Source organism: Cydia amplana, chromosome 17 (assembly GCF_948474715.1).
Source record: "Cydia amplana chromosome 17, ilCydAmpl1.1, whole genome shotgun sequence".
In the NCBI taxonomy this organism is placed as follows: Eukaryota; Metazoa; Arthropoda; class Insecta; order Lepidoptera; family Tortricidae; genus Cydia; species Cydia amplana.
The window spans coordinates 5,725,619-5,749,581 of record NC_086085.1 but is presented as its reverse complement, the minus strand read 5'-3'; the positions used below and the strand labels follow the sequence as shown (position 1 = coordinate 5,749,581).

Genomic DNA, 23,963 nt, shown 5'->3' with positions numbered 1-23,963 from the left:
CATTAAGGGTTCAGCTCATCCCAAGAAGTTCAAGGTCATCCCTTCAGCTGGCAAGGTCATGGCCACGATATTTTGGGATTGTGAAGGAGTATTACTGATCGATTATAAAGAAAAAGGTGTAAATATCACATGACAGTACTACGCTAACATTCTACGTCAATTAAAGGATGCAATCAAAGAAAAGAGGCGAGGAAAGTTAACCAAAGGTGTTATGCTTCTGCATGACAACGCCCCCGTCCATACTGCTCATATTGCCAAGGCAGCTATTGTTGAATGTGGGTTTGAAACTGTTACTCTCCCACCGTATAGTCCGGACTTAGCCCCCAGCGACTTCTTTTTGTTCCCCAATCTTAAAAAGGATCTGCGTGGAAATAAATTTTCCGATGATGAAGCATTGAAGGCGGCAGTGGAGGAGCATTTTTACACCAAAGATAAAAAATATTTTTATGCAGGATTAAAAAAAAAAATTGATCGATCTTTTAAGTGTATGAACATAGGGGGGGAGTATATTGAAAAATAAAAATATCAAACTTTTCGTACTTGTTTGTTTTCATTCTCATACCGAGAATATTTTGAACACCCCTCGTACATGACACTAAGTTACAGTAAAATTACACGGATCAACCGATCGAACTTGTACCAATCCGGTCGGATCATATCGTGGCGCGGCATTAGGCGCGCGTAACTAGCGCCAGCGATAGCTACACGTAATTAAATTCAATGACAGATTTGACAAACAATAAAGTGAGTGAATCTAATATTTTATTAAATCTCAATCCGTTTTTAATCATAAAAACATTTAAACAATGTTATAAAGTTGGCTAAAATACATAAACAAAACAACACCAAAGTTAAACGAATAGAAACATATAATGACACATGAATGACACAGATAAAAAGGATGGCGTGTCGGGAATGGTGTCGACTCCAATGCGGAAGGAACAAAAACATTGTGTTAAGTAACGAAATATACAATACAACAATAGCAATAGCAAAAAGTCTTGACTACAGGCAACTCGTTTCTAATCTGCAGGTTTCCTGGTTAAGCTGGTAATTGAGCATATACTGTTTGAGCTTTTGTCTTAAAACTATATATACTTTGCAGGTTTCTCACTGGGGGCGGAATGTTGTTCCAACAACGGGACGCAGAATATTTAAAGCTTCCTCGGAAAGCGGCTGAGGCATGACGCGGTGTCAACAGATGAATCCCACAATCACGGTGTTCGCGGAGCTTGATGCAAGATAACTTGTTGAAGAGATATGAAGGAGTTTTATAGTTCAGTACGCCAAAGAGTAAACAAGCCAAGTGTAGTTTACGGCGGTTTTCTCCCATTTGCCTAGTGGTTGTAAAATGTGTGTTATCTTATCAAATATATACCTTGATTTGCGGGGGTGCAACAGCTACGTAATTTTGTCCATCGTGGTATACTATAGACTCTGTGCCAATGACGATAGCACCACCTGCAAAAAGTTTATCTTATTCACTGCATAGCAATGGTCGTAGACGTCGTAGTGTTAAGCCCCGTCTCCATATCGCGCGGCAAACCATCGAACATTGGCTCGATGGTTTGCCGCGCGATATGGAGACGAGGCTTTACATTATGTAGTCTACATAACATGGTTAGAACTGTTAAAAGGTGTAGCAACAATCTGATGTGATAAATATTGGGTTAGCCATTAGAAAACAATTTATTACATTTATTTAGATTTTTTTAAATTAATGTATTGTGCAGTATTTATTTGTAGTTATTGTTTTTTGTATTTGTATTTTGACTTTTATTGATTAAATTTATTACATGCCCAAAGGAAAAATCCATGGGATGCGGTTACAAAATAGGCATGGCAGAATTGTCTGGCTTGCCAATGCAATTTAGTGGTCTCAATCACACTTTTATATACATATTATCTTCTTTTGCATGTTACGTTTTACGTTTACTATACCAATATATGGATCATGATTTCATTTATCAAGAGGTTGGTCGATTTGATTGGTGTAGTACATAAGGTTAGTATTCCACCTGTCTTTGTCCAATGTGTATTTGCGTCTCACAATGTGCTTAGTTTAGTGAGAGAGTGAAGCCGCGTCTCGATATCGCGCGGCGGCCGCGCGAGCATTGTTCGACCGCGCCAAACCTGTATTTTGGCTCGCGAGCCAATGTTGGCACCATCTTGAACTATAGCGCGGCAGGCGATCCGACGATTGACCACATTATATCACAAAAATAAATTATTCGGAACGAAGTATAGCCAAATCGAAAAATGATCTGTTGCGATAATCACTACATTTACTGTTCCATAGAAACTGTTTAGAGCCGTATAATTTAATTAAAGTACGACACTTTTCATTATCCATGTATGCGGCCGCGCGAGCCAACTGAAATATATACACATCCGTCCCAACTGAGCGCGAACATTCCTTTGCCGCGCGTCGAAAAACCGACAATGAATGGTTCGTCGCGCGGCACGTTTGAGCGCGCCAATGATAGAGTTGGCTCGCGCGGCAGCCCGGTATCCATTGCGCGCGGCTGCCGCGCGAGCAAATGTTTGATAGCTTGCCGCGCGATATGGAGACGGGGCTTAAGACGCAATGCACATTGGACCAAGAAATTGGAGAGGTGGTATACCAACCTAAAACATGCTTTTGTTATGTAATTTATCCAAAGTAAATCAATAAAAATATGCTTACCAAGTGGACTAGGCACTGGTATCAGAATGGATGCCTCAGTTTCAACATTATCCTGTCTCCAGGGAACCTTTCCAAACTCTTTATCTCTTAAATTTATTTCATGAGTCTGAAAACAATGATTATATTTCTGTATAACTTAACAAATACAATACGCAGCAGTGTAACGCATTTAAGGGTATTTTTTTATTTAGTTGCAATTTTTGAATTTTTCTCAGATTTTGATACAACTTGATAGATAGATAGAGTTCCTTATTCTGTACAACATAAGCTGAAACAATGCGGAAACAAAGCGGAAAACGTACGGTATTTTCCGTAACTCAATAGGAATTTTCATACATTTTTTTGCCCCAAATATGGATTACGTGTTTATTCCGACCAGAATATGGAGCTTTTTCAAACCTACCAATTTTTATCAAAACCTGACAAAAAAAATAAAAATATTCCCTTAAATGTGTTACCATAACTGTAATGCCACAATAACATTAGGTAGGCTGCCACTTGCAAACTTTGCCTACCTTTTAAGCTTAGTTTTTTTGCAAGCAATTGCATGCAACAGCATTAGGTGAATTAAGTAGTGTAGTTTCGGCAGTATGCTGTACAAAAATGATTAGTCTGTGCGGAAAGAGAAGTGTCGTAGAATGTATGGGCTGCATTACATTCCACAACTCTTCTCTTTCCGCACAGACTATGCAAGTATGTAAAAGTTTGAATACCTTAATGTGCCTCCCATTGAGATCTTGGTGTATTAATATTAGTGTAGGATTGGCACAGCCATATAGAAACTCCGCATCAAACACAGTGAGTTCCTCCAGTCTGAAATGTATAGGTGACACTTTCAAATGTCTACTGTCTACTCTACAAAACTCATCTACGAGTCTGAACATTGAAATTTAAATTTATTGTGCCAGCCACACAGATACACTAGTGTATCAAGTTTCATTTATAGGGTAGGTGCGTTAGTTTTCGTCCTCTTGACTAAATTTGAATATAAACCTACATTGCTGCACAAATTTGGACTTATTGCCATCCTTAATATCGAAACTATATATCTATCTACATAAAAATGATAGCATAGCAAATTAAATTAAATATGTCAAGTGGACGAAAACTAGCGCAATGACCCTATACAGTATGTTCTTCAAAGTATAGACTTTATCAATAATATCATAGATAAACAATGAGTAGTTAAATAATATAAATAGATATCTCACCTTAAACTAACTGCTTTCAGTTCCATAGAATCTTTATCGAGTGGTATAATTTTAATCAGTCCATCATACAACCGTAACCCAATAACCCTTGCTTGTGGGTCTATAACAGCCAGTATACCATTCTCGGAAGGTTTGCCGATAATGTCAGAGACATCGCCGTGGGCTCGGGTGACCACTTCAAGCTCCCCGTTAGTGCCAGTCCTCCATTCCAGTATCATTGCATTGTAGCGTGCTGTGAGTAGGAATACTAAGTCTTTTGTTTCATGCTGAAAATGTAATTAAATAAAATTAGTTTGCTTAAATTTATATATTCAGATGTTCATTTCATGTAAAAAGTAGGTGTTATGGTTTCAGAAAACTATTTTCCCTTATGGATTGTAAAGCCCTGTCTCCATATCGCGCGGCAAACCATCGAACATTGGCTCGCGCGGCAGCCGCGCGCAATGGATACCGGGCTGCCGCGCGAGCCAACTCGATGCGCCCGGTATCCATTGCGCGCGGCTGCCGCGCGAGCCAATGTTCAATGGTTTGCCGCACGATATGGAGAAGGGGCTTAAGATTGTGAGGTAATATTTTGTGTAGTAAAAAGGTACATTTTGTTTGCATTACAATAAATAGTAGGTAAACTATGTTTTATGGTAAACAATGTCTGTAAATACAATAATGAATAATGAAACTGTAGATATCAGTTACTGAGCACAGTATGTAACTAGTTGGAACAAAATGGATACAATAATGATATACACAATCATATGTTAAACAATTAGTTCATGTGATAGTTACTCACTGGAGGCCTGAAAAGCTTCATCTTAGCGACCTTTCCGTACAGTCCGACCTCTTTCATGGGGCGCAGACCCTCCGGAGTCACTAAGTACATCTCCAATCGGTTCACCTTTGCGACCAACAGATTTAGGTCCGTTGGCGACGTGAAATTGCCTTAAAGTTACATCATATGGACATTAATTTACCTTCAGTTCATGTTTAAGTCTAAACTTTGTTCTAAAATTAGGTAATCTTTACGAAAAACTATCAAATCATGCAAAATAGCTAAGGTATGGAGTTGACGATACTACGATAGTATATTGCGCGCCGGTCAATATCTAACAAATAAGGCAACTCAACGCACAGTTCCATACGGGACATAAGTCTTCATTCTTTTATAAATTTGCCAAAAAGTACTACTGTAATAAAACATTCGTAAAATATAATAAAAATCATAATATACAGACATAACCTCAATTTTCATGAAACATTTTTTCTTCATTATAATTACCTGTAATACATGATGTAACGGCCGTAGACTTCTGGGCCGTAACAATGTAGTTACCTGCCATGATTTTAAACCACAAAATAAACCCTTTAAACTAAACTATTTTTATTTCTCATAACAATATCCTTGCACAATCCAAACAATACTATCCGCCATCCGCCACATTCGCCACAGTTTGATTGCAGTGTTGTCAGCGAAATAATAAAAAGTTAAAGGCTTTTCACACGATTGTCACGAATCCTTCCGGCAAAAGTGACATTTGTTCAAATTTTGCTTTGCTGGTTACCGACATGTATAGTGTATTCTATACATAGCGGGAATCGGAAACCGTTTAAGTCTGTATACGGTGGTTGCGACGAAAATTTACAATAAGTCCTTTAAACGCAGTGAACGCATATAAACCATGGAAGTATTCTGTCCGCTCAATTATGACCCAACGTAAAGTATTCGATTGTAGGCGGTGCTTACAGAGTGTTCGATTGGCAACTTCAGTGCGGCCGAGATGACAGTCAGTGACGGATGGCTAAATTGGTTTATAAAAACTACGTTTTTTTGTAATTAAAAATGTCTTCATGTGTCGTGAAGTGGTGCAGAAGTTGTTTTAGTTCATATCAAGGACAGTGGAATCACTTTTCACTTGTAGTAAACAGATAACTTCAGTAAAATTTGGAATAAACATGACGACATTTTTTCAATACTACCGTGCTAAGCTAAAACGTAACAACTGCATACGACTTTCATAACAACATACGACTTTTTAAATTGCGAGGATAATAGGGATGGTTTTATGCCAAATGAAGTAGACTATTTTATTAACTTATGATTGGTTTAGGTATTGTCTATATACAGTAGAATCCGCTTATAATGACATTGAAGGGAAGTAACAAACATGTCATACTAAGCGGATGTCATATAAAGCATAGTTGATAAACTTTTTATTTTATTTTTTCCAAATTAATCTCAAACAATTTTGTGAGAGATGAGTTTTATTAACCTTATACCAATTATCAACTTTCACCGAGAGTAAAAACTAAAACAATTTAAACGCCACAGACGTCCTCGCAGGGAAAGATGTGGGGCCGGCCACGAAAACCAGCGAATTTGTCAATATAACCGGACATAATTCCATAAAAATAGTATTTATAGGTCGAAGTTATCTTATCCGACTTTGTCACAAAGAATTTCATATGAAAACCAAACTTCGCACAGTAATTGCGTCATAGTAAGCGGTTGGTCAGTATAAGCGGAGTCATAATAAACGGATTCCACTGTAATTATAAATGTAGTAATAAATTCCTTCTTACAGATTTGTATTTTCCTTTTTTATTTCATGAGATGGAGCTATAAAAAAACTACCTAGTTATTTCAAATTAATAATCAAATTTGGTATTGTCATTTTACATTACTTTCCATTCAAATTCCCACAATATGCTATTCGCAGAGAACTATGGAAAAAAGCTGTCCAATTAGAGAGACATGAAATTGAGTGGATGCCTGGCAAGATATATAATGTTCTATTCATGAGATAACCCGTGAGATAATCATATCCGGTCTCCTATATGTAGATACATTTTTTTCTATCACGCTTTCACTGAATTAATTTAACAAATACACACATTATCTCAAAATGTTGATCATTTTAATCCACCCTCTACTGTCACATATATGTAGGTTCTCTCTCAAGCCATTTCCGTCAGTAGAAAAGAGCGGCGAATTTAGAAAATGTAAGCGCGCGAACGGTTATGGTCCCATACAAAATTGTAATTATGCGCCGTTTTCTACTGACAAACTTGCTTGACCGGCTATATACATATAAAATATTTCCATTGGAACTGAAAGTGGGGATTTATTGTGACTCCGCCTGTTCAAATGTTTTTGACCCGATTCGTGTACCTACCCATGTAAATTTTGCAGGCTGTATAGCCTGTCCGATTTCTAAGATCAAGTTCGCCATACATTTACTATGGCGTACTTGATCTTAGAAAAACGGACAGACTATACCAGTACGGCTACCATCAGTTTGGCACTGACAAACGCCGTCGAGAACGTAATTTACTTTCTATACATCTCGCTCGTACTCGCATATTAGTGCAAACGAGATGTATAGAAAGTAAATTACGTTCTCGATAGCGTAAATGTCAGTTTTGACACTGTCAGTGACTCATGGTACGGGCTCTGAACGTGACTTCGCACTGCCATACAGATTGATAATAAAATATACAAAATACTTATTATAGCGGAATACATTTATACAACAATGAATATTTAATTATGTTGAGTTAGTCTGTCATTTAATTTCATATCAACATTTTAACTAAGTAGTTATCTTTTAATCTGCATTAAATTATTATACGTGAATTATTTGACTGGTTTTTCAATGTATGGCATAAACCTATCCCTGTCCAAGTCATATTCTAATCAAATATGAACCGCGAATTCTCAGCGGCCAGTACGTACAGCAAGAAGGTTATTAGCGGATTAATGTCGCTGATTGGTAGTTATTGACATTATATGCATTTCATCTACACTTAGCTGTGTACGTTAGTGTAATAGAGACAGGCTCTGTAAACGTATCGTCTTATTTAAATGTAGGCGTAATTGTGTATGTGTGCTAATTTGGCCCGAGAATTTGAACGGTAATGTTCCCAAAGGCGGTTTCCAGTTATATGCTTTCACTGTTTAAACGGCACATCAGGCATCATTACGCTCAGGCAAGGCAACGAGGCTTTCTAGGTTGGCAACCAAATTGTATTGAGCTTCTACCAAGGTCAGGGTGACCTTGGACCGTCGAGGCTTTGTTGCCGATCTTGAAAATTTTTGTACAGTGACCCGCCAGTTCCTATCTCTATCGCACTTATATATTGCTGTTTTAACAAGACAACGCAACGCAATGGGGCATAGCGAGGGCATGGCACACTGCGTCCCATTCGCACGTGCGAGCGGGATGTCGCTATAATAGGGGTACGCTGTCTCGCTCAAACTTCGGAGCGACGTGCGAATCGCATCCAGTGTGATACCGCCTACATGTACCTAATACCATACCAGGCCAAGTTTCCCTAATTTATACGAGAATGATAGGTACCGGTACCATTGACGTATAATATCTAAGGACGGGCTAAAGGGGCACTAAACATGGTACAAGTTCAGCGGTGCTACTCACGAATTCCAGCCAATCGTGCAGTCTAACGCAACTAGTGTGTTTTTCAATTAAAAGACACATCAAGATTGTTTACCAAATTTCTAATCCTAAAAAAAACGAAGTATAGGGCGGCCAGATATTTGGGGCGGCAGTCTATATGATGGGTGCACAGAAAGGGGCGCCTAGGGCCACAGGGCGGACACGCCGTACATCAATGATTTGCATTTATATGTGTGCGCGGCACGTCTGTACACGCGTCATTGAGTTTCTGACGGAATCCTGACATGATCTCAGTAGAGCGACTTACGCACACATTCATGTCGCGGCCTGTCGCAGGCGAGGTAATCCGAACGGGGCGGGGAGGTGCGTGTCCGTTCTGTATGATAATACTATTACTTATTCTGTGCTAGGGCTTACTACAGGTTAAGGGACAGGGGCCTAGGGCGGCAAAGACTGTAAATCCACCACTGCTTAGGTACTAGTTTAAAATAAAACAAACCTTCCTTATTAACAATTTCATATTTCAGAAACACATAATAACAATAATCACAGTTTCAAATTATTCATTTATAATCAAAAATAACAATAGATTAGAATTAAATTAACATTTTATTAGGGTAAAAGATGTTTTATATTCTTCTATAACTATAACTCTGCAAAGAAAAAAATAGCAGTTTAAACTTTACGATTACGACGAAACAGGAGCTGAGATTTAAATATTTTAGGTAAATATACCCGTCTCGCTAACGGAAGCGGCTCCTAAAACTAGTGAGATAAGGACAATGCGAAAAATCCTGCGTAAAAATCTCAAAAATCGAGGTTTCGTACTCCACTGTTTCCTCCTCCAAAACTTAACCAATCATAACCAAATTTGGAAATCTAAATGATTATGAAATTATCTGTGTCGGACCGTTTTGCTTTTTTGGCTAATTGATATCAATTTTGAATACCACGCCTCTCATTGCGGCATAGTCAATTAGGCCATTTTCGTCATTATTGAAGGGCTCTAGCGCCTTAAAATATAAAAAAAAGCAAAACGGTGCGACACAGATATTGACAATAGGTATTAATCTGTGTTAAAAAAAATCATTGCTCTAGCTTCAAAACCCACGGAGGAAACAGTCGAGTACGTTTGTATGGAGAAATGACCACTCCTGATGGCTCTTAAAAAGTTTTGGAAAAGGCTTCCGCTTGAATTATGAAAGTAAAATTGTTATGCAAAAAGCAAAAAATCCATCGAAATTTCGTGAATTTTTTTACTAGCGAAAGTATAATATAAGTTATGGTGGTGGTGTTGGCGCCTATTTTTGGAACCCACCATTATTTAATGCTGTTAAGTAGAGTGTAGAAGTGTAAAACATACGTACTAACTTTAAAATTATACGCAAAAAATAAAGATATTCTAAGAAAATACATAGTTTGATAAAATAGGAAAATGTATGTACCTAAAGTTAGCAGTAGAAGTAGGTAAGCAAGTCGGGTGTTCAAAATTTCATTGGCGCTACTTTATTATTAGATAATTTTTAACACCTTGCCTGCTTGCTTACCTACTTCAGCTGCTGATTGTACCGTCGCCATCAGATATATCGGAGCGGGTAAGGCGCTCACAAATATCTGAACACGCACTCTAAGGTACAGTGATCTACCGAGACAATTAACCCCCTGTGTATGTTTGTATGCACAGGGGGTCAGACATCTCTGCTGCATATTTTACGTATACCTAATCCGAATCTAGTAAATACTACTGTAAATACATGTGAAAGCTTATTAAAGATGGATACAAGCATGTTTATGACCGCATTATTCATATTGTGGGACTATTAAAATAATATATTTAAAATACTAAAGCTTTTTGTACGCATCTTATATAGTAACTACAATCAGCTTCACTAGTTTCCAATAACTGAATACAAATAATCTAATTAGGTCGTACATAGGAGATTAAGTTATAATTTGCCCTGTCGAATACTTCATGCCAATTTAACTTCCGATTACACATTACCACAGAATAAATAATAGTACTAAGTAAAGAAGACTCACTCTCTAACAAAACGCGTCTGTTACGATCAGCACAGCCGCTAGGTGGCGACAGCGCCACGCGCGGCTTATGGCTTTCCCCAAAATTGGGGCGGAGCGGATGTACTTTTAGCTACCTGTAGCAAAGCGACGAAATCGCGGAGTGAGCCACGCCTGACATTACCTAGGTACAACGGAAACTGATTAGTAAACCGTATATATTGTTATTTTATGCAACCGTTGTTTAAGAGAGGTCAAAAAAGACGAGTGGCGTGAGTAACAATTTGAGGCGAAGCCGAAAATTGTTAATAAAGACGCTACGAGTATTTTTTGACTCAGTTAAACAACGTTGCATACAATACTTTTTCTGCGACCAAGCACATACTTTGAAATAAAATTGTAATTTTAACAAATATTCATTTAAGAAGTAGCAAAGAATCCTGGTACGGGCGGGAAAAGAATGAATGAAATAAAAAAAAACATGTATATGGTTCACTCATCTGTCAGAGATGACATTTAAAATTAGGTTGGCAACAATGTATTTCATACAATATTTTTTAAGTGGTGATTACACAAAGTATCGTAAAAGTGCCAAAAAGATACTGCGTGTATAGTTTGTAGCTTTCTAATAGACCCCGAAGGCTAATCCTATTGTCTATTGTTAAGAAAAACCGCTCGTGCCACGTGCCACAACCACCTGCATAAAAAATCGGTACTTCGGTTACTGAGTGCCGGCGAGTCGAACGCTACAGAACCAGTCTAAAATGTGTCATCGAGATGCGTAACAAAGGCGCGTTATCGGAGAGTGCACCTACACTGGTTTTTTGAGGGTTGGACTAGCCCGCGCTCAGGTGCCAAATAGAATAATTAGGACCCTTTTTTGCAGGTAAGTAGCACGTGCGGTTTTACTGAACAATAGACAATAGGATTAGCCTTCGGGGTCTATTAGAAAGCTACAAACTATAATCGTGTATGCACAAATACTTTTTTGGGGAATAGACTAAAGACTTGTCTTGACAACTATAAGATAGGGGTTTAAAGGTGTGTGCACGACCCTTTAAATGACAAATAAAAGTACGGGAGTAGAAAAAATACTTTACAGTACATATGGGGCTACTTTTCCGCACTAGTGCGTAAAATAGCACTTTACGTGCGTATGTCGAAACTTTAAAGTGCCATATGTACTGTAAAACGTTGTTCGATACACGTGCGAATAGGTAATTCGCAACTCGTGTCGATTTAAAACACTCCCTTCGGTCGTGTTTTAATTTATCGCCACTCGTTTCGAATTTCCTCTTTTTCGCACTTGTATCGAAAATAACTATTAAGGCACAATAATTTATTTACTTCTACATACCTACAGCTTGTTTACTCGTTTTTGATGACAGGCGGTTTTTATACATTTGTGACGTTCCACGGCAAAAGGTACCTTATGGCAGTTGGCGCTTACGTCGCATAGCGCCGCAATAATAATAGCGCGTGGCGGCGGAGCGGCGTTAATAATAGCGTAAGCGCCAACGGCCATAAGGTACCTTTATCCGTGGGACGTCACATTTAAATGTATACGTTATTCAAATAATCGCCAAGTCCACAATACGGAAGATTTTCTCAAATATCGCCATCACGGTTGTATCAATGGTATAGATAGAGCAACTGACAATCATAGACTAAGAAGTTTAGGGACTAGTACATTTTCTACGGATTTATTTATACACAACAATGTGCTTACGGAAAGTCTTTTTAGTTGCCAAATTTTCTACAAGGAAAGAACTCGGCAATATCACAAGATTTTACTTTCAGTACAAAACGGAAATTTCCTTTAATTCTTGTAAAGTTTTCCAAAACGTTAGCAAAATTTTGCGGTTTTGCTGGAAAATTTCCGCTGCTTGCACACCTGTAAATGAAAAGTAGTTCGACCTATACCTTAAAGGGGAACCGCTCATCTTAGACCCCTAGTTGACTGGGCTAAAATCATTGAAACCTAGCCCTAATAGAACCCCATTTAAGGTACACGTCAAATTACAAATCATGCTGTATAACGGATAGACTTACGTTACTGTATGAGCCAATCCGAAACTCGTTGTTTGTGCTTTTTGCATTCAGAGCAAGTGTAGTCGAACGACCGACTAGAAAACAGAGTAATGTTAATCTCCATAGACTATAGATACACTGCTTTATGAAGCGAAAATACTATTATGCCACAAGCATCACAACTGATCGTCTTGCATCTGATTTGACTACTTATTTACACCATATACCACTTTATACTACGACAGCGACAGCCCATATTCACCCATAGAACTAAATTTTTGCAGATATTATTTCGTAATCTGTTTTTCCTCCAAAGCCAAACGGTATTCTACATTTGCAAAAAATATATAACATGTGGTAAAGCTGCTTCAGGGCTAATTCAATTTTTTTGTCGTGCTTTTAAGAGTACACCTACATATAAATTTATATAAAATAAAACTTGAACATTACAATATTTTGAACATTAATTGGTACCTATGTAAATCTTTGCATGTTATTTGAGTCTAGTTCATAAGTTAATTAAGTATTGCATACCCGAAATGGGTAACTGTTGAAATAAATTATACCATGATTACCATCTACAAATATACACAGTACCGCAATAAATCATTCTTATTCTTATTCTTGGATTACAAACTACAACAAGACCACACCCCGATTATAATTTATAGCATTCTAGATACACAGTATTTTGCTGTGACCAAACTTATGTATATAAACTATATAACAGCCTGAATTCCAAAATGAGCAAAGATAAAAGTGCTACGTAGGCTTAACAGTCGCGATTCCGACAGGCAATTATTATTTAGAAATCGCTAAAAAACCAGGTAACATTTTCCCATATTTCATATTCTGGGTCGTTGCAGGGCCGATTGACGCTGACGCGAGTCATCACTTTCTTGAGTGTTCCGTTAATTCATTATGTATGTTGCAAATGTTATTTATCTTTAGATAAGTGTTACTTCTTATCTTGACATATTGACACTTAAAGTTACGTCATTATTCAATAATATAAGAACACGTAATGAAACCGTGACTCGCGTTACACTTTCGTTAAATGACTTTTCATACGATGACCAGTTACCTACATATACTTGCTAGCCTTGTTATGCATGAACCACATCATGGCGAACAGGAAGCTGGGCGGGCTCTGCACAGGACCCGGAGAGCTCAGTAACTTTTCCATCTCAGGAATTGTCATTTCCACAATATCAATGAGTTCATCGTCAACTCCTCCGCCTGAAACCGCCAGTTGTATATTATAGATGGAAGTTAATAGGGTAGTATTCAGGTCAAATCAGCTACTTTTTGTTAAATATCACTACACCTTATAAAACAAAGTCCCCGGCCGCGTTTAGGACCTAAACTTTAGGTGTATAATTTGTTAACCCGTGCAAAGCCTCGGATCACTAGTAAAAATGAATAGTTAGTATGGACACTCACCATGTTCAGTTTTCATGTCGTCTGACACTTCACAGAAAAAGAGTGTCTGCAGAGCAGCTTGCACACCAACTCCTGACCTGAGGACCAATTTGAATCTTTGAAAATGGATCAATTACTATATTAGGGGCATTCTTTGAACGAAAAATCTGTGCCTTGAGTGAAAACTTAAAAATAATTTTACAATTTATTACCATACAGAATCCATTTAGATTTATATATTGACCCTACAGAACATAGACATAGTATTTCATATAAACGGGCTGGGCAGGTTATTTGTTACCCACCATCAAATAAAGCATGACTGTGACAAGGACAAACAGTAACGCTTTCTCTGCTACTCCTACTGAAAAATACATATAGTGTGTCAAAGGTCTGTTTGATTTCAAACATAGACAGAGAGAATCATACTATCTTTGTCTTACACTAGTACTAGCACCCAAACGATAAGGATGAGTATAGTTTTTTTTGTTCCTATTTACTGACAAGATTTGGTTGACCCAGTATAGACTATCCCATTCGGTCCCTTCCCCCCCAGCAATCATGACTTATCCAGTTAAATACTAGATTCATGCTAGAGAAGGTCTAAAAGGTTACCTGTAAGATATAATCCTTTCCATTTTTTCAGCAGGGACATTATATCCACACTCTTCCAACACCTCTTCGATGGCTATATCCAACACAGATTTATCCTTGTCTACAATCCCAGCACATACCTCGAGGGCCAGCCCCAGAGAGGGTGGATACTTCTCAATGTCTATGGTTTCCTTCTCACGGTCTTCTGGGAGGACGCTGTTGAAATGCATGGCTGTGAAATAATTCTTTTATTAATAGAGAGACTACTAAAAAAATTTATGGCCTGTAAGAAGTTTGAGCTTATAGTGTTTTTTTTAACAGTTTAATGTTTTTTTCCGGGAGACGGGCCAAGGTGGATTTGAATTTTTTTTCTACAGCACACTTTCAAGAAAGATAATTATACAATTTACTATATATTATAGGTACTAACCTGGACGGAACTGTTTAACTAACACCAAAACTTTTCTCGTAACATTATAAATAACGATAGCCACGCTGTCGTGAACTGCCAGTAGATCCCAGTTCTTTTCCTTCCCATTCTGAGTGTAGTGGAACCTTAGCGGCTTCACGTATTTGGATTCTGGCATAGGGGTTAAACGAATATTTTTAATATCCTCCATGGTACAATTACAAATAACTTCCTATCTATACGTTGGTCTAAAACTAATAAACTCTTGTATGTTCAGTATGAGTTATCTCTAATTAACCACACTGATAATTTATATAAACTTCGAAATATCTTAATTTACAATAAAATATACGCCGATTACGATTACGCTGAGACCCACACTGCGACCGCGAGTAAGTCAACTGTCAATGTCAACAAGTTTTTTCTTTTTTTTTGTCTAGGTAATGTTCCAAATCTAAACGCATTTTTTTCTATGCTATTTAAAGTTAGCTATTCACTAAAATAACCGTACAAAGAATTTGTTACGTTAAGTTGCCCCCCTTGATTGTGTCCAGTTTTGCGACGATTGCTCTATGGTACAAATATTTTCTTATCTGTTTAGTTTACTATCAAGTTGACAGGTGAATAACCTATTTATGTACGATTTTGTTATTTCGTATTTTCGTAGCGTCACATAATAAGCATTTATTTGTGAATTATTGCATACTTAAGAATACGTGCATACTTTAAAATAATTACTGATGAAAAATATTCAACAATGTCGAAGAGTGCAAAGTCAGGGTTTGTTATCAAACTCTCTACTGAAACGGTTCAGAAATTGACCGAAGAAGAAGAACTGGCAAAGAAACAGGTTGAAGATCAGCATCTTCAGGAACTTGAGCCTTCTGTGAGTAATTTAGAAGACAAGGATTCAAAAGACAAGGGCGACAACGTCTTACATTCTGAAAATGAACCTTCCACGACGAACGATCGAGATGTTTCACCTTCACCTGTTATAAGGGATACCGAAAGTAAGTCAAAAGTTGAGTTGACTGAAAAACAAGATGCCGAACATGAAGATAAGGATAAAAAAGAACTTAAAGAAGACACAAAATCTGAATCAAGTGACAACTCAACCTGGGGCGACTACGCCCCATACATAACATACGAAGAGGAAGAGGCCATTTACACTGATCCCACCACACAAGTAAAGTACACATGGGACCAAAAAACGAATTCTTGGACTCCAAAACCAGGCTCTGAAATACCAGGCAGGGTTTACAGTTATGAAAATGATACACACATTTATACTGATGCAGATGGCTCCAAGTCTTTTTGGGATGAAGAAAAGAAAGCATGGTTACCTAAGGTTGATGAGGACTTTCTAGCACACTACCAAATGTCTTATGGTTTCATTGATAACACCTCCAAAGAGGATGAGGAAAGTAAACAGAAGGAAAAAGAAAAGTCACTAAAAGAACAAACTAGTGGTGTTAAAAGAAAAAATGATCCCCAGTGGTTTGATGCTACAGATGAGACTAACACAAAGGTGTATGTCTCAAATCTTCCTTTAGACTTAACTGAAGAAGAATTTGTAAATTTCATGCAAAAATGTGGCCTTGTTGAGCGAGATCCACAGTCCCAAAAAATGAAGGTTAAACTTTATATGGATAAAGAACAAAATTGCTTTAAGGGTGATGCACTATGTACTTACATAAAGATAGAATCAGTTGACTTAGCACTAAAGTTAATTGATGGGAGTGATTTCAAAGGAAATACAGTAAAAGTAGAAAGAGCACATTTCCAACTTAAAGGAGAGTACAACCCAGCATTAAAACCTAAAAAGAAAAAGAAAAAAGAGTTGGAAAAACTAAAGAAAATGCAGCAGAAACTATTTGACTGGAGGCCTGAGAAGTTTGTTGGAGAGAGATCTAAGCATGAGCGTATTGTTATCATTAAAAACCTCTTTCACCCTTCAGACTTTGATAAGGATGTTCAATTGATACTGGACTATCAACAGGACTTACGAGAGGAGGCAGCTAAGTGTGGTGAGGTTCGTAAAGTGGTCATCTATGACCGGCATCCAGAAGGAGTGGCACAGATCACAATGAAAGAGCCAGAACAAGCAGATGCTGTTGTTGCTTTAGTCAATGGGAGGTGGTTTGGTAAAAGGCAAATCACAGCTGAAATATGGGATGGAAGAACTAAATACAGGATTGCAGAAACTGATGCTGATTTGAATAAAAGAGTTGACAAATGGGACAAGTTTTTGGAAGGTAAAGAAGAGCCTGAAACAAGCAAGACATCAGTACCAACAGATAAAGAAATTGGGGTAAAAGCTGATGATGTTGCTGTTGAAATTCCAAAAGCCTCAGAAGCATAAATGAATCATTTTACTTTAAGTATTAATGTAAACTAATAAAACTGCATAAAAAAATGTACATATTTATTTATTACAATTGAGGTGTATGTAAAAGAACAGAATGAAAAACCTTGCTAGTTATTTAAGCAATTAAATTACTTTATTAGTTTGGTTTTCTAAAATGGGAAACTAATCTAATTTTAAGCGGCTTCGATGATGTGGACTCAATACTCATAGACTAATTTGAATGCGGATGTTAAATGGAAGCCATAGCCCTTTTAATGCACTTGAAAAAAATTAAACCATAAACAAAATTTACGAACCGTCACGTTTGACACATGACTGTTATTGCCAGAAGTTTGATAATTTTCACAACTTGCTTGAAATATTTTACTTGTTGGGATAAATGAAATGAAACACATTTACTAGTAAAAGCTTTCTATAATGCATTTTTAACATCAAATTAAAATAAAACCTTATCATATACTCTAAATTTTCGAACATTCTTTATGGTTTAAAAAATATCGTAAATTTTTATATATCAGCGTAACGTGAAATTATCGGAATTCTCCCGGTAAGTATCCGTCAATAGTCTGGAAACCCCGCAGCTGACTTTTTATGTTGAATGCAAGAGAAATATTGAATTCTACGTTTTATACTTATAAATAAACAATTTAATTCACAATTCGACGTAGTCAAATGAGTATAGTCGTCATCTGTGCATGCGGCAGCATGCGTTGCTGCCGCGCGTTCCCGTACATCCGTCGGCCGAGCTGTCACTTTTAATCGGGGCTTCTGGTGGAGTTTATGAATAATAACAGGATATTACTATGATAATATGGCCGTGCAGTCGGACTCCGGCGGGAAGGATGACGTGAAGACGCAGTTCGTGACGCGGGAGGGCACGTACCGCCTGATGACGCTGTCGGAGTACTCGCGGCCCAACCGGGTCGGGTACACGAGCGGGTCGGGCTCCTCTCACGTGCGCGTGTCGCTGGTGTCGCTGCCGCCGGGCCCGGGCGCCGCTCCGGGCTCGGACGGGCCACCCTCGGACGACAGGATATGCTTCAATCACGGCAAGGAGCTCTATGTGTATGTGTACAGAGGAGTTAAGAAGGTGAGTGGGTGTTTTATGTGTTCCGAGCAAATACACTAGCTTCCAGACAAAGTGTTTACCTTTTTAAGCGTTAGCAGTGAATTTCTTGTTAGAATTTGAAGGTGAATTGTCTTCTCATATTGGAAATTCACTATAAGTAGTTGTCAGGTTTATGATATACCTATGAGATAATGCAATTCCACACAAGTTTTATCATTCCCACAACTCCATTTATACTTTTGCCAGTTGTGTTTAGTTTCCTCTCAAAAACATTTGCTGTCTATGAGCATAAGATGCAGCCACATTTTAGATATGACAAGATTTTGTAATATTTTAGAAGCCTAATGTTAATTATGATACCTATTAGAATTTGTTTCTATAGTAATGTGTCCTACTGTTTGTAGATATACAGTGAATTAGCATAAGTTAATTAACAATTTTCAATTTCAGATAAGAATTCTTAGCAATTTGTATAGATTGTTCATAAATCTATTAATGACTTGAATCTCACTTGATATTGGCTAAGGAACAGAAACGAATGCTTATAATAGTAAATTTCTATTAGGACTGTTTAGTTTCCCATAGTTAAGCAGAAAAATACTAATGCATTAAACTACATTTACGATTGCAGATTATGTTTCAGCTTAATTGAATCCTCTTGGTTACCTTGTTATTACCAGCTTGGATTTATTCAGCCTTGCTGCACAGCACATACTTCACTAAGCAATGTGATTATAGTTCGTTTTATTTAGCATTAGAAAGAAGGTAAGCGATCTTGACATGTCTCTTAATTGAAAAACGCTTTTTAAAAATCAGTAACTATTACTTATGAAAGCAGAAGAATATAAATGATCGTATTAGATTCATAATTGTTACATATTTGCCATTATTTATTTTTAAAACGTGTTTTCAATAAAAAGACGTCAACATTGTTTACCTTATTTCTAATGCTAAAAAAAACGAACTATAGGCAGTGTGATCGTTCTGTGCATTAGTCACTTTAGGCTGGTAAAAAACAAGATGCTTTTTGAGGCAATTTCAGTGGGAAACAGCTTGGTCTGTGTAGACTGCCCTCACCTGTGTACTTGCTAATAAGTAGATACTAAAATGAATATTATTAACACAAGTTACACCCACTAATTGGCATTTCAGGCAGCTGACCTGACAAAACCAGTGGACAAGAAGATGTATAAAGGCACGAACCCCACTTGCCACGACTTCAACACAGTTACAATGGCTCCGGACAGTGTGGCACTGGTCATCGGCTTCAGCACTGGACAGATACAGCTCATAGATCCTATCAAGAAAGAATTAAGTAAATTGTATAATGAAGAGGTAAGATAGTGGTTTTATTATTTACTCTACATTTGCTACCAAATCTGCTCAATTAAAATGTCAAAACCAGATAGATTTGATAGTAGATTCAGGCTAATCAATACTCCCATAATATAGCAGGAACTAGAGGGGCTTCAACTGTTGTACCACTTGCCCCATGATTGGGTTACCGCACAGAAGAGACGCCTCGCGAGGAAATCGCCTTACGAGGCAGTTTGGTCTGTGAAGATAAGACCAAACTTGTCTTGCTTGTGTTTGGTTTGGCAATTTTCTCCCTAGGTGGCTAGTTCTGTGTGGCCTAATTGATTCAAATTTAGAGATATAGTGTGACTACAAATAACATGAGGTTGATTTATCGTGTTAAAAACTATATGAATCCCTGTTGTTGTTTTTGTAATATCAGTTCCAAAATGACTGATATGATATCTACCATATCTACTTTCAAGCATGTATTTTTCCATGGTTTTTTGACAACATGGCTTAGGTACATTATTACGAAAAATACCTATGCCTAAAAATAAATATTGATTGTATTAATATTATTTACCCTATTAATTACTTGAGTTTTATTTCGTATTTTCGTCATCTCAATATTAATATTGGCGCTCAATATTAATATCATTATCAACATTACAATATCTTATCTGATCCACTTCAATAATCAATTGTGTTCAGTACAGTAATATATAATATATAACATTTATCTCTCTCTCCATATGTTTTGATTTGTTTCGAATTTCTTCTTTATTAATTACACCCGTCACTAAATTAATAATGCACATTTAAATGTACAGTATAAAGGCAGTTAGTGCTTTGCTGATTGCTGAAATCTCCGTTTTCTTGTGAAATCGAGTTTAGAATGTTCTTTGTTTGATCTTCTCGCAAACTAGAGACACATTTTATTATAATCAACAGCAGAAAGAGCTAAGCAAGCGACGCGTTCAAAATGATCTTTACAAATGTTTCAATAAAGTTCCTTTAACAACAAGTCGTGCCAAGATAATTTTAAACCCCTCGTTCGCTCAGCTATTTCTGTTGCTAATTGTAATTTTATTAATTTCCGGCTACGCGTGCCTGGGTGGCCTTTTCCTTACGGTACATTTTATGCAAATGCCAGATTATCAACTCCCATTCAATGCTAATTAAACTATTTGCATTCTGTTCCAGAGACTGATCGATAAAACCCGGGTGACGTGTATCAAATGGGTCCCCGGCTCTAGCAACCTGTTCATAACGGCCCACGCCTCCGGGCAACTGTATGTTTACAACGAGGAATTAACTTGCGGAACTACGGCGCCTCATTATCAGCTTTTCAAGCAGGGCGACGGTTATTCAATACACACGTGTAGAACTAAATCGACGAGGAATCCGCTGTACAGGTGGGTGATCGGCGCCGAGGGCAGCTGCATAAACGAGTTCGCGTTCTCGCCCTGCGGGACGAACTTGGCCGTCGTCTCCCAAGACGGCTTCCTCAGGGTATTCCACTACGATACTATGGAGCTGATCGGGAGGGCGAGGTCGTACTTCGGAGGTTTTTTATGCGCGTGCTGGTCGCCCGACGGCAAGTACGTCGTGGTCGGGGGGGAGGACGACCTGGTCACGGTCTGGTCGTTCGGCGAGCGGCGGGTGGTCGCGCGCGGGCAGGGCCACCGCTCGTGGGTGTCCGTCGTCGCCTTCGACCCGTACGTCGTCAGCTTCGCCGACCCCGAGACCGAGGAGCCCGAGGAGAGACCGAAGAGCGACTTACAGTGCTACAGGTTAGGCAGCGTGTCCCAGGACACGCAGCTGTGCCTGTGGGACCTGACGGAGGACGTGCTGCGGCCGCCGCGCGCGCGCGCGTCCGCGCACCTGTCGCCCGGCGCGCCCGCGCTCTCGCCCAACGGCGTGCCGGCCAAGCCGCCCGCCAAGTGCGCCAAGACCAACAAGATCGGCCACAAGCACGCCGAGCTGAGCAACGCCGCCGGCGAGCCCTCCGGCGCCAAGTCCAAAGCCAAGGCCAACAACGTGTCCACCCTGAACATAAGCGTCGGCAAAGCCAAGGAGGAGACGGGGGTCAATTCTTTAACGCAGCGGTTGGCCGGGTTCTCTTTCGGCGAGCGCCGCTCCGAGCACCGGCGGAATTTCAGCCTGACGTCGAAACCGGAGCAGAAGGGCGCGTCGAACGCGGTCGCGATGCGCGGGAAGTCGGCCGACTCGGGCGACCCCGTGAAGCTGATCGGCACGCCGTCGTGCCCGCGCTTCGACGAGTGCCCCGTGCTGGAGCCTCTGGTGTGCAAGAAGATCGCGCACGAGCGGCTGACGGCGCTGCAGTTCCGCGCGGAGTGCCTGGTGACGGCGTGCGCGGACGGCTGCGTCAACACGTGGGCGCGCCCGGCGCGCGGCCGGCCCGGCGAGGCGCGCGCGCACCGCAGGTTCGAGCGCATCGACCGAGTCGACTAGTCCTTTAAGTGCCACTTGCACCATTCCACTAACCCGGGGTTAACCGGTTAAACCTGGAGTTACTATGGTTTCCAGTATAATTTGACACTTGGTTAACGCTTTAACCGCCTAACCCCGGGTTAGTGAGATGGTGCAAGTCGCCCTAAGAATAGGCGCCGGGGATCCGCCGAGGCCCTGCTTCATTGACGGCGCCTCCGACTCTTGAGGTTCTTTTCGGACAACTATAGGTAATTCGTCTGTAGAAAAGTTCCGTCGGAGCCGTTCGTGTCCCGATTTCGGGAGCCGTATTAGCTAAAGTAGCTAACGGAGTGATTCTGTGACTTGACTCGCACTATTGTGCGCCTCGTTAAAACGGTTCGACGATCTTGTAAACTAACGTTCGATCGCTTTTAAAACTGTTTACACAAAGGAAACAATTTATTTAATACGACTCTTCTATCTCAAATGTCAACTGTAGGTTCATTCGTCCCTAGCGGAATCGTGATTTTAAATGATTTCCTCTTAGTTAAAGTCATAGACTAGGAATCCTCTAGACTGAGTTTAAAGCAATTATTTCATGAAACCGATGTTGCCAAGAAGACGGGGGTGCGGGGGGACGAGGTGAGCGAATCCCGTGCCGTGATTGGTCCGTTCAAAGACACGGACCAATCACGGCACGGGATTGACTCGAAGATGGAGTAAAACTACCGTATAAGTGGCAGAGGGGGTAGCGTTACTATGCTCAGTCTAGAGGATGTCTTGTCTGTGGTTAAAGTACACTAAATAATTATCCTTCAGCTTTTCTGTACACATTTCTCTAGGTTTAGAGAGGAACATTGTTGCATTTAGAACGAAATAGAATTAAATAATAATATTTTACATTTGACTTGAACTGTTGAGCAACGAATTATTTTAATTCCATAATTCCTTTGTGTAGCATTTTTAAATAAACTTAAACTACTTAATTATACCTACAGAATTATTTTCTGAAGAATAACAGTACTCTGAGAGATGATTCACCTGTCAGAGTCCTCTTAATTTTAATACCTTTATATAAAGTTGTAAAGGTAGTTAAATCTGTAAAATACAATGGAAGCATTTTCGGATGAGCCTTTGGCGGGCCTTGGGCGGCGTCACACACAGACTGTTCTATGATTATTCCATTTTAGAGTGTTTGTTGGAGGTAAAGTGTGCTCTGGAGCTTTGTTATGTTAGATATATATTGTAAGCTATAAATAATTTAAACTGTACAGGTTTTCATCAGGGTTCGAAAGGATAATTATCAATGATAGTTATCTTGATAATTATCGTGATTATTATGCCTGATAATTATCGATCTGATTATAACCTAAAATTAAAAAAAAACCCCAATGTTTATTATACTATCAAAGAATTTAAAGAAAATAAATATAGCACTATCCATACTAGGGATAATTATCCGATAAATTATCGGATAATTATCAAAGACTATATCTGGATAATTTCGGACCCTGGTTTCCATTCCTAATTAATTAGGGCGAAGAACCATTGGACACTTTCGTACCATCGCCCACACTGTTAACTGACAATTCGTAAACCTTATTACAAAAGGCATAAGGTCCACCGGTGGACAGTTAAGAGTGTTGCTGTTGTGATGAGTTGATTATAAATGGATATAACAAAACCTTATAATTATGATTATGGTTTACCAGTTTTACATCATAATAGTGAAAATAAATGTGCATGTCTTGCCATATATATGTCATCGGCTTCAATGTTAAGAGCCCATCAACGTGAACACTAGCGCCACTGCTAAACGTGATTATTTAAATTTAACGAAAGATATTAAAAAAAGGGGGCCGCTACGTACTGTATCTTGTATCAAAGTACCTTTTGAATACATCAAACTATACTTGGTCAACCAGATCTTGACAGTAGAAAAAGGCGGCAAATTTGAAAAATGTAGGCGCGAAGGGATATCGTCCCATAGAAAATTTGAATTTCGCGCCTTTTTTT

At 38.9% G+C, this 23,963-nt stretch overlaps 4 protein-coding genes across 6 annotated transcripts in view; 2 read left to right on the top strand and 2 right to left on the bottom strand.

Annotated features, from left to right (window-relative positions):
• The window catches only part of LOC134655683 (DNA damage-binding protein 1), a 33,100-nt gene extending 27,755 nt beyond the window's left edge, over window positions 1–5,345 (bottom strand). Inside the window, exons 1-6 of the mRNA XM_063511130.1 lie at window positions 5,171–5,345; window positions 4,685–4,833; window positions 3,898–4,163; window positions 3,400–3,499; window positions 2,687–2,792; window positions 1,379–1,461 (exon numbers count right to left, since the gene is read on the bottom strand). Of these exons, the coding sequence (XP_063367200.1) occupies window positions 1,379–1,461; window positions 2,687–2,792; window positions 3,400–3,499; window positions 3,898–4,163; window positions 4,685–4,833; window positions 5,171–5,231 (765 nt within the window). The 5' untranslated portion in view covers window positions 5,232–5,345. The remainder of the gene's footprint in view (window positions 1–1,378; window positions 1,462–2,686; window positions 2,793–3,399; window positions 3,500–3,897; window positions 4,164–4,684; window positions 4,834–5,170) is intronic.
• A 6,875-nt stretch (window positions 5,346–12,220) lies between these two features.
• On the bottom strand, window positions 12,221–15,148 carry LOC134656056 (uridine diphosphate glucose pyrophosphatase NUDT14-like). Of its 2 annotated transcripts, none has more exons than XM_063511573.1 (5): window positions 14,800–15,148; window positions 14,391–14,601; window positions 13,797–13,873; window positions 13,442–13,592; window positions 12,221–12,448 (listed from the first exon to the last, which is right to left on the bottom strand). In XM_063511573.1, exons 1-5 carry the CDS (start codon window positions 14,987–14,989, stop codon window positions 12,376–12,378), a joined length of 702 nt encoding a protein of 233 aa, XP_063367643.1. In that variant the 5' UTR covers window positions 14,990–15,148; the 3' UTR covers window positions 12,221–12,375. The 2 variants fall into 2 exon arrangements, with proteins under 2 accessions (XP_063367643.1, XP_063367644.1); XM_063511574.1 differs by having other exon boundaries at window positions 12,383–12,448; window positions 13,438–13,592.
• Window positions 15,149–15,422: 274 nt separating this feature from the next.
• On the top strand, window positions 15,423–17,181 carry LOC134655939 (17S U2 SnRNP complex component HTATSF1). The gene has a single exon (XM_063511449.1). It carries the CDS (start codon window positions 15,536–15,538, stop codon window positions 17,138–17,140), a length of 1,605 nt encoding a protein of 534 aa, XP_063367519.1. The 5' UTR covers window positions 15,423–15,535; the 3' UTR covers window positions 17,141–17,181.
• A 191-nt stretch (window positions 17,182–17,372) lies between these two features.
• On the top strand, window positions 17,373–22,204 carry LOC134655701 (WD repeat-containing protein 20). 2 transcript variants are annotated; one of them, XM_063511157.1, is made up of 4 exons: window positions 17,373–18,236; window positions 19,368–19,550; window positions 20,718–21,988; window positions 22,127–22,204. In XM_063511157.1, the coding sequence occupies exons 1-4, from the start codon at window positions 17,958–17,960 to the stop codon at window positions 22,173–22,175; spliced, it is 1,782 nt and encodes a 593-aa protein (XP_063367227.1). In that variant the 5' UTR covers window positions 17,373–17,957; the 3' UTR covers window positions 22,176–22,204. The 2 variants fall into 2 exon arrangements, with proteins under 2 accessions (XP_063367227.1, XP_063367228.1); XM_063511158.1 differs by lacking the exon at window positions 22,127–22,204 and having other exon boundaries at window positions 20,718–21,992.
• Window positions 22,205–23,963: the final 1,759 nt, after the last annotated feature.

Excerpts from the sequence above, each read along its gene's own strand:
- LOC134655939 (XM_063511449.1), top strand. The coding sequence starts at position 15,536 with ATGTCGAAGAGTGCAAAGTCAGGGTTTGTTATCAAACTCTCTACTGAA.
- LOC134655701 (XM_063511157.1), top strand. The coding sequence starts at position 17,958 with ATGGCCGTGCAGTCGGACTCCGGCGGGAAGGATGACGTGAAGACGCAG. Across the intron at positions 19,551-20,717 it reads GTAAATTGTATAATGAAGAG|AGACTGATCGATAAAACCCG; the intron begins GTAAGATAGTGG and ends ATTCTGTTCCAG. Across the intron at positions 21,989-22,126 it reads CGCATCGACCGAGTCGACTA|TCGCCCTAAGAATAGGCGCC; the intron begins GTCCTTTAAGTG and ends AGATGGTGCAAG.
- LOC134656056 (XM_063511573.1), bottom strand. The coding sequence starts at position 14,989 with ATGGAGGATATTAAAAATATTCGTTTAACCCCTATGCCAGAATCCAAA. Across the intron at positions 13,874-14,390 it reads GAAAGGATTATATCTTACAG|GTCAGGAGTTGGTGTGCAAG; the intron begins GTAACCTTTTAG and ends ATTGGTCCTCAG. Across the intron at positions 13,593-13,796 it reads CGACATGAAAACTGAACATG|GCGGAGGAGTTGACGATGAA; the intron begins GTGAGTGTCCAT and ends TGGCGGTTTCAG.